Below are 17,834 nucleotides of genomic sequence, written 5' to 3' on the forward strand. Positions count from 1 at the left end.
CAGAACGTCTATTAAAAAGAATGCACAACACTATATTCATGAAATGGTATGAAAAGGAACACACAAGAGTGACGAGACCTGTGTAAACAAACAGCAGGACATAACATGGCTGCAAAGATATTGGAAGTGGATGGAAAACAGGGAAAAAATAGGAAAATAAGGCAGGAAATTGATTAAAGTGTACTAATCGTAAAAAAAACACACAAAAAACCAAAGTCGGTCGTTACTTAGTTTTAAATAAGCATTGATAGAGAACTTCTTGAAGAGGACCAAGGATGCCAAAAGTTTCATTACTGTAAACAGAAACATAAAATAACACATAAATCAATCATGTTAGATAACACTGCAAACAATATTAAAAGCAGAAAGACGCATGTGAGAAGGTGATCATGCAAATAAAGGAATCTCACAGGCAACTGTGGGAGGAAAGAGACTATAAAGACAATACCACCACCGCATGAAAAGAAGTACATGTACACGCTTCATTGATTTTTTGTTACACAGTTACATACATTTAATGTCTGTATGTAGTGAGCATGTGAAACCACAGTAAAATTCCTTGTTTAATGACCTTGTTTGGTCATTAAAACTGATTTAGATAAGTTATCAGTCTCAGTTTGGACTGTGAGTAGATACAAAAAAAAGACTTAAATAATTTCAGTATTGAGAGAGACGTCCAAAACTTATTCTGTGAGCTGATCCTCCTGCTTGAGTTTCTGCAGAGTAAGCAAATTATGGATGCAGTGTGAAACTGTCCTTTGGTAGACGGGCCATTTCCTTCCTGTGCAATTCCACTCAAAAATAATTCTCACTTCAACCACAGTCTTAGATTTCTCCCTTTGATTTGGATTGTTTCTGGTCGATTTTTGACCAGGCTAATCAGCGAAGGAGAAGTTGTGAACAATGATGTAAATTTTCTGTGCTGTTTTAGAATTTTATTCTACCTGTAGTTTGTTAAGGAAAAATGATTATTTTTAGTGCTTAATACAGTTAATCTTACGACATGTGTAAAAGTTATATTCAATACTCTTATTTGGAACAGGTTTTGTCTGAGATGCAGGATGGGGCCGAATAGCAGGCATTCAGACAAGCAGGGACCTCCCGCTGTCACACAGAGCCATAAAATTAGCATTCCGATGGGGCAGAAGTACAGGAGTTTGGGGGAAGAGACTTCAGAGGTATCTGCGAAATCTCATCTCAGGACCTTTCGGCGCCAGGGATCCGCCCGTACCAGACAGGGATTAGCACTAAGTGGTCCGCCCTTTTACTTAGACAAAAACCAGACGGCCCTCCAACCTTTGCCGTAAATCAGGGAGGTTCTTAAGTTTCTCTGAGTCCCTACGGGAGTTTCTAATTGGTCGAAGAACGGAACGCCTTAATTGAATATATTAAATTGAAGAAACACCCACTCTATATAAAATTTTGTGTCAGCGCTAAAAATCCAGAGAGCGGCCACTATTTTTTGCCTTTTTGTTTGTCTTTGTTTTGTGTTTGTCTGTCTTCCCCTTGTCTGTCTTTATTTTTATGAGAAAAATGCATATCTCTGTTCCTCTGCAGCTTTGTTGTTGATTGCTTTGTATGAGATTAAACTCTGTGATCTGTGACGTCAACACGCTTTGTTGTTGTCTCACTTTAGCAGCACGCCGCCACTCGCTGAGGATCCCGGGAAAATTAAAGAGGAAAGAGCCAAACGTTTTGTCCAAAGTTAACATTAAATTATCCTCTTTTTTAATAAGTTGTAGCAATGGCAATGGAGGAAGTGAACAAAGTCGCACAGTCAATCTTGGTCATGCTTTCAAATATTGAATTAACATTAACTGCTGCCTGGTTTGGATCGGTACATCTATCTTCGCAGTGGAGGATGGTTGCTTACAGCGCAGGCAATTTTCAGTAAGCATCTTAGCTTTGAGCATTACATACGTCATGGGCAAACATTAGTAATTGGGTAAAACCTCAACAGAGTCCACACCTCCAGGAAGCAATAATTTCTCAACATCCCAGACCCTCTGTACTACACTAAGGAAGTAAAGTGTAGTACAAAGGCTATTTTTTTAACAAGGGTAGTCCTTCTATAACAAACTAAAAATATGAAACAGAGTTACAGTGGGAGAAAATGGCTGGAAAAAAGAGGTAAAAAGAGGAATACGTTGATTGCATGCAACAATTTGAAGATTTTAAATAAAGTATGTGCATGTGTGTTTGGAGAGCGTGTGGATGGGCTGTTAAGCAGAGCAACACAAGTTTTGTTTTGGCTAGTCAATTCCATAAGTAAACAAAGGCTATAAATGTGAACCCAATTATCTGTTCTCTTATATAAGACTAATTTTCCATCATATATTACAAAAGCCTGGTAAATTCAAAAGTGTTTTTTTATGGCTCTGGATCAGAAATGTAATTAGTGCCTCACATAGGTAGCCAAAAAAAAAAAAAAAAAGCATTTTAGAATAACATAGCAGCAAACTATTACTAATTCCAGTAAGATGTCTTGAAACACTTTTTTTTTGTCCAGAGGTCATTTAAACCACAATAAGTACTATGCATTATTATTTCCATGAAAATATCTTTGGTGCTTAAAAATATTTATAGCATTTTCACAAAAGTTAGCATAGGTTTCTTTTTCTGAAGAAGATTTTGAGCCTTGAAAAGTGAAACTCAAATGTATAAATCCCTTGAATCCATACAAAACTTTTAAATCCAAAGATGATTACATGCATAGTTCTCTGGTGCAGTGATTTGTTTTTGACAATTATTACCAGCAGCAATATGCTAAAGGTTAGGTTTTAGAAGAACTGTGCTTTAAGCTTAAATGAAAATCTTGAACTCAGTGTCAGCATTATGGTTTTGCTTACAGTTTTGCGAAAGAGTTTGTAACTGCACTTACCCTCATGCCCTCAAATCGTGACAGAGCTCTTAGGGGCCTCAGAGCTCGCAGCGTTCTCAGAGATTTGATTGGACCAAGGTCTGAGTATTCTAAAGCATTAGCCACTAGACTGACCAGAGAGACCTGGAAAATACACACACAGACACTGTAAACAGAGAAGACTGAGAATGTATAAACACATTGATAAACACATGTTTATCAAAATATAGAAAATCATTGTTTTAATGTTTTTCAATGTAATTGCTTCTACATCAATTAGAGTTACCTCATTGTAACTGACAACTTAAGACTGAGCAAATCTTTTTCTTTGTTTTTGCATAAGCTAATGTTTCAACTCACATCAACAATGAGGAAATCCAACCAGCACCATGCATTTGTGAAATACTTGGCAAATCCGTATGCCATCCATTTTAGAAGCATTTCCAGAATGAAGATAAAGGTAAAAATTTTGTCTGCAAATTCCAAGATCACTTTAATTGTCTTCCTCTGCTCAGAGTATATATCTTCAAAAGCCTAGTGAGAAAACATAGTGGGTCATCACACTACTGGTGATTATATATTGTAGTCAAATGTCAAGAAAGCATTGAAATACGTAAGCTTTACTTTACAGAGAAAAAAAAAATCTCTGAGACTTACAAGTGCTCCACTGCTGAGCAAAATCATAAATATGATGAAGCTCTCAAACCAGTTGTGCTCCACTATCCGATAACAGGTTGTTCTTAGAGTCCACCACACTTTCCACCAGCCCACATTCACATTTACTTGGCAACACTTAAATTTCTGGATGCATCCTGAAAAGAAAAAAAAGTGTGTTATTTGTCTATTATGTGATTAGAAGCAACTGTTAGATGAATGTTGGAGAATTTACCAGGAGTAAAGCAATCATGTGGTTCCTTAATTACTTCTACATCAAGTACAAGCTCAGCGGGCTCTCCGTTTGACAGACCATCCACTGTACTCCCCTCAGAGGCACTGCATTGCCCATCATCATCATCATCATCACCATCGACAACCTGTGGATGCAATCAAGATTGTGTCTCAAAAAGCAAAAGGTTTTTTGACAAAATCTATAATGCTAATTTTTGGTCCACGTTGAGTGTGATTAATCCATTTTCCTTACTTGTATTATTCTTTTATTTTTAAATCAAGATATTTCTACCACTTTCCATAAGCTTCAACAAATCAGGAGCTAAACTCTGTATTGGTTTTGAACTCAGAGCAGAGCGAGTCCATCTACTGGCCAAATGTCTTTCTTACAAGCAGAATCAATGCACTTTAAATATAAAGATTTACCAACTATTGCACTGAAGCAGTCCTTTGCAAGTATATCTTATTGGAGTATTGTACATGCTGATACTGCTGTAATTGGGATGAGAACTGGAATTCAACGTATTGTGCAGCTCTAGCAGCAACAAGTGAGTTACATGAGCTCTTGTATTCAACAAGTCCTCTTCACCATGTACAGATGCCTAAATGTAGTGAGTTGCTGCAATGTGACTGTCTAATTAGCTATTTGAGCTATTAGCAATTGGACAGGTGTACCAAATAAAGCAGACTGGGTGTACATGCAGATAATTTGCATTGCTTCTATTTATCTGAAAAATTAAAAAAAAACGTAAACTTCTTCCTTAGAAACGTGGAGGTATTTGTAGCAATTTTTTTGCTGTTTTTGGTGAAGCATTTTGATTTGCCATTTAGTTTATTGTTGTAAGGACTTCCGCAGGGTGTGTCTTCTAAAAGCTGGCATGAGCTAGAATGTCTTCCTGCAGAGTGCAGACTACCATGGGACCAGCTGGTGAAGTGCTGGCAGTGATGTAAGCATGTTATTGCAATATTGTGGATGTACTAATGTTAATGTAATAATGGTTCATTTCTCCACCCTTTCATTCTGTTTCTGTGAAAGAAACCTGATGCTATGCAAAATCAATCGTCGTTCTCAAATGATTTGTATTTGCAGTATTTGGAGTTCCTAAGTTAGCTAGTCTTTCATTTTTAAGTACTGAAAGAAGAGGAGCATGAAAGTTTTAGCTTAAATTTGAAAATGTAATTCCTTTCGGTTGTTTTAAGAATATTAGCATTATTACATTAGAGTGACTGTAGGTTTTTGTTTTAAATTATTTGATAGTTTGTGGCTAACATTAGCAAATATGAGTCTAAGAAGTGATTTGTATAATACCATTAAATCAGATTTAATAATTAGTTTGGGTAATGTGCCAAAAATATGAAAAAACGGTGACTCATGTATGAATTAAGGAACATTTCTTCTTTTTATCAGTAATTTAAGTATTAATTTTACCATTAAGTTTTCTTTATAGAAGTAATGCTAAAGTTTTGGAGTGACATTAGCCAGACACCCCCCTTGAATGTAATCGACAAAAAGCTTGTCAGCAACAACAAGAAGGGTTTGAGTGATCTGTTAATGAGGTCTTTCCATTGATTACTTAGAAAAGTATGATTGTGAAAAAAAAAAAGTTATTAAGATCGATCCTCTTTAAACATTGTTTTAATAAAATTGGACGATGTCTATCTTATTGCAGCTCAGAAAGAAAATTCTCAATTCGATGAAAATTATTTTAGATCTAAATTTGCTAAGGGTGTGAAAAATCTGAATCCTAACCCTGTCAACAAGGTTCTTTCTCAGAGCGGAGAATTCTCAGAGAGTTGTTACAACAATTGTTGTGTTTCTGTCTCTTTTCACCCAGTAATCCCTATTGCATGCAATCAGACCTTTAGAGGAAAATTCAGCTCCACAGCACTCACAAATAAATGGCATATAATCGAATCTGAGCACTAAGATTTTCTTGTCTAGACCAGTATTGGTGGTCTTTTTCCTAGGGGAAACATTATGACACTAGCATGACTTTTTGACTGTAGAAAGCGAATATTTTACATGCCATTACCTGGCAGCAGATTTCCCCAGTATAAAAGAATCCTAAGTAATGCATCCTTCATACATATTAAGACAGTGGATGACACTATCTTTTAAAGCAGGAACCAATTTTTATCAAAGATAATTTAGAATAAGGCAAAACAAAATTCCTACCATATGACATTCCGGTACGTTGGATGAAAAACTGCTGAAGTCCTCAGTGTTAAGCATTTCAAAGTCTGACTCTTCCGCAGCAATGGGAACAGTCACAGTCAGACTTGGGTTATTTATGAAAGACATGATGGAATCATCACTCTTGCTGTTGACTATGTACTTGTTTCCACTTTTGTCCACTCCAGTCACTTCACCGTTGCTGTTCTTAGTTAAGTCTTTAATGGTATGATTGGGGACACCATTTTGTCCAAATGTTTTGTCCTCACTTGTTTTTTTATCTCCGATGCACAAACTGTTGCAACAACTTCGAAACTTCATTTTAATGAAGGCGATGGCTCTGTGTATGCGATCAAATGCAATCTGCAAATTGTTGAGCTCATTGTCATCCTCTCCAGACATCAGATTATCTGCACTGAATGAACTCAGCAGCAGGGCCAGGAACAAGTTCAGCACCTGTAAGAGGATAACATTGTTTTAACCAGGATTGATCTTGAGTTTGTTGCTCTCAGATAATAAAGAAAAAAAAAACATTCAATGCTATGAAACTGCATTCAGTTCAATTACTCATTACAGAAATAAGTTCCATTGAAACCATTTGAATGATGTGGAATGAAATGACCAAAAAAGATGCAATGTACCACAAGATTTCCAATAACCATGACCGTCATGTAGAGAATGAGACATGGGGCTTTCCCAGCCACCTCCATACAGTCCCACATGGTCTCTATCCATTCTCCACAAAGCACTCGGAACACAATGAGGAATGAATGGAAGAAGTCATTCATGTGCCACCGAGGAAGAGTGCAGTCTTCAGAGATTTTACACACACAATCCTTATAGTGTTTTCCAAACAGCTGCATGCCCACAACAGCAAAGATGAAAACAATAATGGCTAGCACCAGGGTCAGGTTGCCCAAGGCTCCCACTGAATTACCAATTATTTTGATGAGCTTATTAAGAGTGGGCCAGGACTTGGCCAACTTGAACACTCTCAGCTGTTAGAAGAGAAGAAAAAAAGAAAAACTTTAGAAACACTTTTGTGTAAGCTCATTTGAATGACAAACATTCAGTTAGAACCAATACACCTCAAATGACAGGTAATCTCAGATGTATTCAAACAAAAACTTATAATTTCTGTAAGTTTAAAATTATTTTCATCCCACCAAACAAATCTAAGCAAAGAAACAACCAACAAGGAAATCCCACAGGCATTTCTCAAACAAAAACTGAACAACGTAAAATGAGTATCAAATTAAAAACAAAAATAAACAACCTCTTCCTCTTTGTATTTACATTTTAATAAAAACATCATGCTGAAAATTGTTGAGCTCTTTTTCAATAGTCAATGGATCAAGCTTCTTTGGCATTACAGCAAACAAACTCTCCGAGTAGCTTTTGAAGGTTTGTATGTGGTGAGAAGGCTTGACTCTTCTCACCACCAAAATAATTCCATAAAGGAGCAGCTCTAACAGATACTTACCAATCTAAATGACCTCAGAATGGACATGCCTTTTACGTCAGCCAGAGAGAGCTCTATCAAGCTTAAGCAAACTATGACTCCATCAAAAATGTTCCATCCCACTTGGAAGTAATGGTAGGGGTCCAGTGCAATGACCTTGAGGACCATTTCTGCTGTAAAGATGGCTGTGAACACCTTCCCAAAAGTAATTACAAGGGAGAATAATAAAACAGGATTTTGAAACCACAGTAAATATGTGAAAGATTTATCTGCAGAAGTCTAGAAGCTGACTTACCAGGTTTCCTACATACAGCATGTCGGAGAACCACTTATCCATTGGATAAAACTCCATGGCCATGAAAAGTGTGTTGAGTATAATGCACAGGGTGATGGCTAGGTCTGTGAATGGGTCCATCACAATTATTTTGACTATTTCTTTGATTTTCATCCATACTGGACAACACTCCCAGATGAGGAATTTGTCGGCAAATTTGTACCAGTAAGGAGGACACTTTTGTCTTGATTCTTCAAGTTCTATTGTCAAAACATCACAAGATATTTCAGTTGAACTGATAGTTTATTCCTTTTAACCCAAAATATACAAAGGTGTTTTAATATGGTCTTCAAAGCTGCAGTAAGTAACGTTTTTTTAAAAAAAAAGTTTTTCTTTTCACATATTTGTTAAAACTCATTATGTATTGACAGACAGATATTCTGAAAAAAAGAATCAAGTTCATCTGCCTCCTCTCTTTGGTTTTGCTGTCATCTGTAGAAACATCCAATCAGAGCCAAGCAGAAGGTCTCAGTGCTGTCAATCATGCTCATGTATGTGCTTCTTGAACCCTCCCTCGCACAGCACATAGAAGCTTCATTTAGTCGATTTGCTGCATCTGTGGCAGATTAACAACTTACCATTACAGGAAAGCTGTTTATCAGCCGTCATTGTTGGCCATGCTTACTAGCCTGTGCATTCACGGTAAGAGCCGCTGTAGGGATGGAGCTTATTGATTGTTTCTGACTGGGACCAGTGTGCGGTGACAGTAGAACCACAGGGCAGAGGCAGAGAAGCTTGATTTTTCACAGATTATGTGTCTCATTTTAAACTGTGAGGACTAATAGTGACAGTTTTAACAAATATCTAAAATAACTTGTTGGTCCATGAAGTACACAACCTTAAAACACAAACCTATTATAATTATATTATAATAGGTTTGTGGCTATTATATCATAAAATGTCAAAGGTTCCAGTGACAAAATATTTTTTAAAACACTGTATATCATAGGGTTAAAATTACATACCCTCCATGGTGGTTGTGATGACACTGGCTATACTCAATGCTCTCTGTCTCATCTCGGGTAACTCCAAACTGTTGAGGTAGTTTTCCCCACTGGTCGGTTTGCCTTCAGTGTCTGTGGTGTCAGCCTTCACATAGAAAGGATTATTAATGCCACAGTGGTGAAGATAGTAGGTAGTAAGAATAAAAAATAGTTAGCTTTAGCATCTTATTTATCTGTATAGTTCATTTTATACTAAAGCTTTTAGTGAGGATTTTGCAGTTTTCCAGCTTTCTGGTAAGACAAAATCAATAGTTCAGTTTTAAAATCATACTTAATTATGATAAAGATTAATAAATAGGCAAAAACATGTTTTTGCCTATTTAAATTTAATGTGTCATGCAGCTGACTAATTAGCAGCTAATTAACCTGCAATTAACCTGTATAAAAGACGTTAACTTCAAACTGCTAATAAATTGAGAATATATTCGTAGTTTGGAATGCATTCTAACATGCATAAATGAAGGTTTTTATACATGTGTGTATAAAAAAACACACTTAGGTAGCATTTTTAGGACATCAGTTATCAATATCTTACATTATTTCAGCAGTAGTAAGTATAATTGTTGTATTTTTTCATCTTTCAAACAGAAATCCCAAATGATTCACAGACAGTAATAAGAATCAGAATTATTTACTACAGAACAAAAGTAATTTGGTACGCCTGCTATATCTGCTGCAAGGTGACAGTGCTAACATCTAACTATGTAAACTATGGAAGCTGGTCATCTGCATACATATGTGTGCATGGAACATGGCAATAATGTAAAAAAACAAAACAAAAAACAAAAAAGAACCTGATTTGAGAGAGGAACCTGATTTGAGAGATGGTCAACAGTAATGTTGAGTATAAGCATTGCAGGCAAGACAATGAAATGTAATAAACATAACAGGAGATGTCATAAGCAAATAAAATTAGGTAATCTAGGCTATTAAGATATTTCTTACATTGTTTCCGGAGGAGGCCGTATCTATTCTCTGATTAGGTAGAAGAAGCCCTGTAGGTAGTGATGTTGGAAATGAATTCCTGTCCAACAGAGAAACAACCCCATTGCAGTCTATAGAGCTGTGCCTGATCCCAAAGGGTTGAAACCGGAGATGTTGTAAGAAGCTGCACTGGCTCACACTGCTGCTGTGTCTATCACATCTTGAGGCATTCAATGGGGATCCCCTCCAACTCAGTTTGCCTTCAAAAATGCTGTTCTCGTCATCTGCAAACTCATTTTCTGAAGCGACATCTTGTGTTTGGCTTTGGAGACTGAAAAGGCTGATTTTGCTGTTTCTTCTGGATGAGAGCAGTGGTCCACGGAAACTTAGAAAGGACTAGGAGAAAAAGATATTCTCCAATGGATTGATAATAAATGTTGATGTGTAGAAGAAAAACTTCTGACAGTAAAGTTTAGTGCTACACAATACCATATTTCCTGATGGAAAATGGAATGGACAATGGACAAAACAAAAAAACAAACAATAAAAACATAAAATCTATATAGTGGTAATTGGTGGGGAATTCAAAGAATGTGATCACAATGTAAGTTGTGCTGATGATGAAGAGAAGAAGATGAAAATCTCAAGTAATGCGAAATATGATGAATAATGACAAGAAAATGAGATGAGGAAGAAGAACAAAATGAAGGTGATAAAAATGACGACGAAGATGATGACAACAGTAAGAACATCAATGATGATGATGTTGATGATGATGAAGATGATTATCAAGATATTCAAGAAATGCCAAAATCTGTTTTGATTTTAGTAAGAAAAATTAAATCTGGTGCCTAACAGTTGAAGAAATGTTGCCATTTAAGGATTTTAATGTAAATGGTTAACTGACCTATCTTCTTTTTTATTGTAGTAATTTTATTGACAGATTTCTTTAAATAAATAAATTTATATTTCAATTAAAATGATCCCAAACAGGTGTTCTGATTTATTTATTTATTTATATTTCATATTTTAGATGTGAATTTGATGGCTACTGTTTGATAAATTATATTATTTGCAAAACAGGCATAAATGGCAACACCATTTGTTATACCATAAAAAACACAAGCATTAAGCTTTAAAAAAAATCTACTACTACAAAAGTTTCAGCTCTCCTGAATAGTTGAAACATACGTCTGGTGATTCAAATACAGTGACAAAACAAATGATTCAAAGACTAAAGGCTGAAAAGCATAAAATGCAGACTTTAAAATGTAAAACCAGTAATGAACTCTTCAGCTAATGATACATGGTACTGCACCTGGTGCGTAGATGAACATTTCATGTCATTGTTGAGCGGATATTCATCCACAGAGAAGCGGAAACGATTTGCCGGTAAGCTGTCCAGTGAATCTGAATGAGATATCTTCCTGGCTCCTTTTTCCTCCTCTTTTCTCTTTTTTCTCCTGTTGCGACGCTCTTTGGCACTTTTGGAGCTCAGCTTAGATACTTCTGAGGAACTCTCTGTTCCACCACCTTTGTTCAAAGCATCTCCATTGGTTGCTGCAGCTGCTTTTACCATTGCCTTGATGAGAATAGGCAGCATGGTGAAATGAACAGATGATAAAAATTGCATTAGTTGTGTCAACATGGCTGGTTTACATTGGAAGATGTGATTCAAGTTGAACAATGATTAAAGTGTGCAATGAAAATGTGCTACAAATAAGAATAATATCTTTAACAAGTAAAATAAGATGCACTAATACATCTAATTAAGAGCTAGCTACTGCTCAGTGTACCAAACCAGGAGACATAGATATTGTAAAGATCAGAAAAAGATTAGAAAGCAAGAAGTGCATTGACAAATACAATCTTAGATAGCAATTTACATAGACTCATCACTGGCATGAATGTTGCTTTATTTTCAGATTTTCTGATGTATTTTAAAACCTGTTTATACAATGTAGAATTAATATATAACAAACAACTTTAACCACTGTTAAATACTATTATTATTTTTCTGTCTAGATGTTGTTTTAAGGTAAATTGAAGTATTGAAAAACTGTCCTTTTTATTACATTCACTATGTGCAATGCACCTCTGGCACCACTTGGAGAACCAAAACTCATTAAATAGTATACAAGAAGTACCTCAAATGTGATTGCATTCATGTCAATAACAACACGTTAACTTCAGAATGAACCTGTACATTTAAGGTAAACCTTTGTAAAAACAATTTTATAAGAGAAGGAATATCCATTTAGTGTACCTGAGCATCCTCTTGTTGACGTTTTAGCTGCTCAATGGCAACATTATATTCATACTCCTTCTCCTGAGCTTTCTTTAGGTTGACCTGGCACTGCTCCTCATAGGCCATAGCAACTACAGCCAAAATTAAGTTTATCAAGTAGAAGGAACCAAGAAATATAACCAGGACGAAAAAGATCATGTAGGGTTTCCCAGCTGCTCGCAATGTCTGTAAATACAAAAGAAAACGTTTATTTGCTTTTGATACAAATACCTCATAACAAATACATTAAGTATTTTGTAAATAATCTATTCATTATTTCACATTTTCAATTTAACTTAGGTACATTTTTCAAATAGTACTGAAAAGACAATGCTAAACTCCGAAACATAAAGCAAATACAGAAGTATAAGAGGCTATGTTAATGACATTTAGTAAAACAGAATTGTACAATTTGCCACAGTAGTTCCAGTAAGTTGAAATTTTCAATATTAATTGACCTTCTTTAAGCAGAGTCTCAAATCAGAATATTACCCCATCCACTCTGAAAATGGAAATAACATAACCATTTGAGGAGATTAACAATGCTACCAGTTTTTTTCAAGGTTGCCTTTAAAGGTTGAGTTGACAGAATACCATTTTAAATCCTGCTTAATCCTAAAAAGGAAAAACAAAGCAAGCAAAAAATCAAATAAAAAAACAACAGAAAACTCGACAACAAAATCAAAAATATATATTATGTTGAGAAATATGCAATAAAAAAAATTTAAATCTGGAAAAATTGAAAACTGTACAAGACAGTCATAAATAATATATTTTTTTTTAAAAACTCAAATATTTACAGTATGAATTTTATATTCTTTTAGTTTTTGCATAAGTTACCTGCTGATAAAGATATTCCCAGTAATCCTGTGTCATCAGTCTAAACAGAGAAAGGAAGGCCCAACCAAAGTTGTCAAAACTTGTGTAACCATAGTCTGGGTTTTTTCCAGCTTTTAAACACATATACCCCTCTGGACACTGCCTGTAATACAGAAGGAGTGTGTTAAGCACAAAAAAGTTTCACCAACTAATAATTTTCCACTGTATTATAACAGTAATAGTTTTGGCGCAGTATCACACCAGGGTAGAATTTTTCTATGAAAAAGCCAGTATTCTGTTAGCTGGAGTCTGACTTACCCAGCAGAGCTGCTGTTTCCACAAAGCAATGCATCTCGTTTCCCTGGAGGGAAATATTGATTATCTGAAAGGAAAATTAGTGAAAAGTTAAAGATTAGGGTTGGTTGAGAATATGAAATGAAATGATATGATATCAGATTTAAATTGCTCTTTATCAGGACATTCAAAAACGCTTTACATAAAATCATTTTCATTCACACGTTGAGTAATTTTTCACACTAGGTTGTCACCACAAATTAAATAAGTACAACCCCCTGTATTTACCAGGGGGTAGAATAATGCAGAGTATTGCTCTAATAAAAGGTGATAAGGCCACACTTATCGAATTATACAAACACCTTTATTTCACATTACATTTGATTCACATATGAAAGTGTACTTTTACTTCATAATGTGAAAATGTATGCAATATATACAGTGGCAGCTAGTGGTGATATTTGAAGGGTGGGCTAATATATATATTAGCATCTTATTGTATATATATATATATATATATATATATATATATATATATATATATATATATATATAAGAGAGAGAGAGAGATAACAGCTTTTGTATTTGTCCTCTATTCAAGAACTTTTCAGAAGGTCTTTGTGAAAATGTTTTTGTTTTTAAAGAACAACAGAAATAGAAAATAGAAAACTCACTTTCGTTATTTATGTAGGTGTCATTGGTTGTTAAATTTTTATCTTCTGGTTCTATTATGCACTTATTCCTCAGGTTTCCCATAAACAGCTGTAATCCTACAAGTGCGAAGACACTCAAGCAGAAAACGGTCAGGATCATAACATCAGCAAGCTTCTTCACTGACTGGAATAATGCACCGACAATTGTCTTTAGACCTGCAAAACAAAGCAGGAAAATTATATTGGAATTCTCAATATTACCTATAGTATATTTTCAGTATATTGTGTCTACTTACACAATCTGATATTGTCTGCTTTTAGTTGATTTTAACATTAATGCAAATGTATTGCTTAAAGTAACTGCATCAGAAAAATATTATATTACCCAATGTGTCTGTGTTCATAATTCAAGAAATATACAGAGCAAAACTATCAAGTTCCAAGGCAAAAACTGCTGCTGACCAAAACGTTTCTCAGACATTTAACAAACATTTTGTATTCACTCTGGTTATCTTTAATTCCAAATTTTTCTTGCAAAATAAGTGCATACATTTCAATCCTTGGACCTCCCTAACACATAATATTTATGAATTATTACATTTTATGTTGGTTATGTTAGCGAAAATGTAGGTTTTATACTCGGCAACAATTGTTGCCGGTGGGAAACTGCATAGTCTACATGACACAAATGTGGCTCATTTATACGTATAAAAAAATAAGAAAAATATGACATGCATAACCTACTATAACAAAGAATGGCTACAAGAGTGTTCAGAAGGATTTTAGACACATAGAGATTCAATGCCACATCCTGCAGATGTCATTGTTTCTATGTGCAGAGTGACCTTTGACCTCATTTGGTCATTTCATCTATGAGGCAAAATCAGGTGAAAATGTTAGTATGAACAAATGTGCAACCAGGAGGAAATTCTCCCTGTTCCCCTAGACCAAGCAGTACACCTTGGCCCTGCCCTAAACTCGTTCCAGGCGTGGAGTCATCTTGTAGTCATCATACCACTGTATGGGCCACACATTGTGTAAAGGATCGCCTTTTGGGGTGTTAGGGTAGGGAGGGGTTCAACTGTGGGAATGACAGTGATGTAGAAAACATTTTTTTGAGGTTCCTTCAGGTTTAGAAGATCTAAAATATCTGATAGTTTTAAGCTGTGTGGGAACAGTAAGGCATATAGAATAAACAGCAAAGCTATGGGCACATAGCATAGTGCTGTCTATGCATTATGCTAGCGGTAACAATTGTTACCATGCTTACATTCACTCTTCTTATGATCAAAAGATGAATGAAGGGATACAATTGTCTTTATATATCAGTAGAAGACATGTGAAAGAACATATGTTCAAAATATGTTTATATTTGTTTCTTAAAGTATTTTACTGACTTCCTCTTGTACAGGTTTGTGACAGACATTTGCCTGCAGGACGTAAAGAGGTGTGGTCATGTGACCTTTCACACTAGATGCATGAAATTGATATTGCTTGGAGTAGATACACTATTATTTTATTTTAAAACTTCAATTAGCTGCCAAAAGTCAAAACAATTCTTTTAGAGCTTCTGGAAGTTAGAAAAAATGTCTGGAAACAATTGTTGCCGGTGGGATTAAATGGGTTAAAAGTAATTCAGTGATCAAAAAGGTTAGGTGTGACAGGAAAGAAAAAAACTTCAATCAGTTTTTAAAAAAGTGCAGGAACAAAAGGGAGAATGACCACCACGCACTTTCTCCTGCTGCTTACCTGGTATTACTGAAATCGCTTTTAATGTTCTGAGCACCCTGAATGTACGAAGAACTGAAAGATTTCCGATGTCGGCAAACTCAGTTACATACCTGAAAAAAAAATATTTTTTAGTGGAAGTTAGTAATTGTTTTCCTACTTGATCACAAAACCATATTAGCATTAGGGGAACAAACAGTAACAAGGTGAGAAACTAGTATACTGTAAAATCTTTCTGTAATATGTTACCTGTTAGACAATTATAAGTCCCATCTTATTTACTTCTACATAGATTCTAACTGAGCCAGAATGGATCAAGCACTAAAAAAATATTGATAGCAAAAATCTGAGTTTTATTGAAAAGACAAAAATTATCTTTTGAAACAAAGATCTTGGTAAAACAAATACAACTGTAATTTTAGGTTACTTGAATTTCCTGAAGTTTTTTACTTACGCCAGAACAATGACACAGAAGTCCAGCCAGTTCCAAGGATCTCTTAAGAAGGTGAACTTCCCTATGCAGAACCCTCTTGCTAAAACCTTAACAATGAATTCAAAGGAGTAGATTGCAGTAAATGTGTACCTGTTGGAAAGAGGATGCTTTCATTGGCACATCGTTTCAACTGGAAACATCCACAACCAACCATATATGAATGATTTGATGAATGAATCGAAAACTCACTCTACTGGCTTTGTCCAATCTGGTTGATTGCTGAGAGTCATGAATCCACAGTTGATGAGGATAGTACACATGATCAGCATGTTGAACAACTTACAGGCAGATGTTAAGAAAACTCGTAGCTGTTTTAGTAGTAGCATGTTTTCTTAATGTTACATTTACTCGATTTCTCAAGCAAAGTTGTAACTTTGAACATTTTGCTTTGAAAGCTTAATAGGTGCCCCAAGAAAGCATTATAGGCACACTGATATTTTATTCTTGTCTTGCACTATACCAGTGATTTATGAATATGAAATAAACATTGAAGGCATTATAGCTGATTAAAGGATAACTTTTATGAATGTGTTCTGTGCTTTTTCTGAGGTTTTGAGAAATCATTACAGAGACTTAATTAACCAATCAGATGTGGATTTTAGGCAATGTGTGCAAACATTGAGTTAGGCAGCCAATACAAAAAAAAAAGATTACTATTAAAGAACAATTATTTTCACATCTTTTCTGAATTTCTAAAATCTACAATAAGATCATAAGATACTTTGACACCAATTCACAGGCTTTGAGTCAAGGGGTCTTCTGAATATAACACTTTAGGATTTATCTTAAGATTCAGAATGGGTAAGAGTTTCATTTATGATAGCTATTAACAGCCAATTTTAAAGAAACATACTTCAAATTGCTAATATTAAAAACTATCAAGTGAACTACCTAAACAGGTAGCTATATAAATGGTTGTAATCATAGTACAAAGCATAAACAGTGATCTGACTGTTACACATGTGACATTTAAACTGTTACTTTTCTAAATTCCTGTATCAACTCACTGTGCTACAGTGCTAATCAGCTTATTCTCAAACAGAAGAATAAGCTTTTGTTTATTTTTCTGTCTACAGAAGAATAAACACATTCAGCTTGTTGTGCTGTGAGTATATTTGTCCCTTCTGTTATTGCTAGAAACATTTTGTTATCTGATGAAAAAATATGCTATTCTTTGCTGCTGCTTAGTTACAGTTGATGTAATCTCTGAAGTGTGTTAGGGCTTCAGAAAAATCTTCAAAACAAAAATTAAGAGAATAAAACATTTCTACATACAGCAAAACCAGAAAAAAATGCTTTTTGGCTAATTTTTATTGCAAAGTAAACATATCATCCCTTATCCGGCGCTCTTTGGAAATTAGGTTATGGGTTTTATTACTCACAGCATGTTTCACACGTTACTGAAAGGATATGAATGCACCAGAACTTTGAATGACAGCTTTCTAATGGGATTGAAGGGAGACAGGAGGTACAAGGCAGGTGCAGCGTTGAATCGGTAAATGAGCTTCTTGTTGTTTACTACTATAAAAGTCTGTAAAACAAAAAAGAGAGAAAGGAAAATCATATATTATGATATAACAGATTGAAAACCCCTACTACCTTTTTGAAATTTAATTGAGTAATTATTTTTTGGGGAAAAATACCATTAGGAAGAGTTTTACAGGAGTGTACTTTTAATTTTTTCTTGAGCAATATCATTAAGAATTATCATCACAAAATTTTCTGGATATTCCACGTGTGAAGGACAAGCTTGTTTTAATCAAAATTGCATTAAACACAGATATGTTATGCAATTTATGTTAAAGTGAGACTGCTTTTTTCTACACAAGCTTCTTATACTAATGCTATCTGTTGAGCCATTTGGAGGTCAAATAAAGACTCAATAAATATCTTTTTTTTTTTTACTGTCACTTCA

The 17,834-nt window shown here is 35.0% G+C and overlaps 1 protein-coding gene across 2 annotated transcripts in view; it reads right to left on the minus strand.

Moving 5' to 3' along the window:
• Positions 1-17,834, minus strand: part of scn1laa (sodium channel, voltage-gated, type I-like, alpha) — a 36,145-nt gene that overhangs the window by 12,498 nt on the left and 5,813 nt on the right. The window contains exons 3-21 of one of the 2 annotated variants that reach the window (XM_028022253.1): positions 17,332-17,450; positions 16,109-16,198; positions 15,881-16,009; positions 15,448-15,539; positions 13,720-13,914; positions 13,070-13,133; positions 12,773-12,914; positions 11,912-12,118; positions 10,964-11,227; positions 9,667-10,041; positions 8,683-8,806; positions 7,679-7,917; positions 7,405-7,578; positions 6,563-6,919; positions 5,925-6,377; positions 3,750-3,894; positions 3,518-3,672; positions 3,221-3,394; positions 2,882-3,004 (exon numbers count right to left, since the gene is read on the minus strand). In XM_028022253.1, the coding sequence (XP_027878054.1) occupies positions 2,882-3,004; positions 3,221-3,394; positions 3,518-3,672; positions 3,750-3,894; positions 5,925-6,377; positions 6,563-6,919; positions 7,405-7,578; positions 7,679-7,917; positions 8,683-8,806; positions 9,667-10,041; positions 10,964-11,227; positions 11,912-12,118; positions 12,773-12,914; positions 13,070-13,133; positions 13,720-13,914; positions 15,448-15,539; positions 15,881-16,009; positions 16,109-16,198; positions 17,332-17,450 (3,621 nt within the window). The remainder of the gene's footprint in view (positions 1-2,881; positions 3,005-3,220; positions 3,395-3,517; positions 3,673-3,749; positions 3,895-5,924; positions 6,378-6,562; positions 6,920-7,404; positions 7,579-7,678; positions 7,918-8,682; positions 8,807-9,666; positions 10,042-10,963; positions 11,228-11,911; positions 12,119-12,772; positions 12,915-13,069; positions 13,134-13,719; positions 13,915-15,447; positions 15,540-15,880; positions 16,010-16,108; positions 16,199-17,331; positions 17,451-17,834) is intronic. The other variant, XM_028022254.1, reaches the window with a different exon arrangement.

This window comes from Xiphophorus couchianus, chromosome 7, assembly GCF_001444195.1.
Source record: "Xiphophorus couchianus chromosome 7, X_couchianus-1.0, whole genome shotgun sequence".
NCBI lineage: Eukaryota > Metazoa > Chordata > Actinopteri > Cyprinodontiformes > Poeciliidae > Xiphophorus > Xiphophorus couchianus.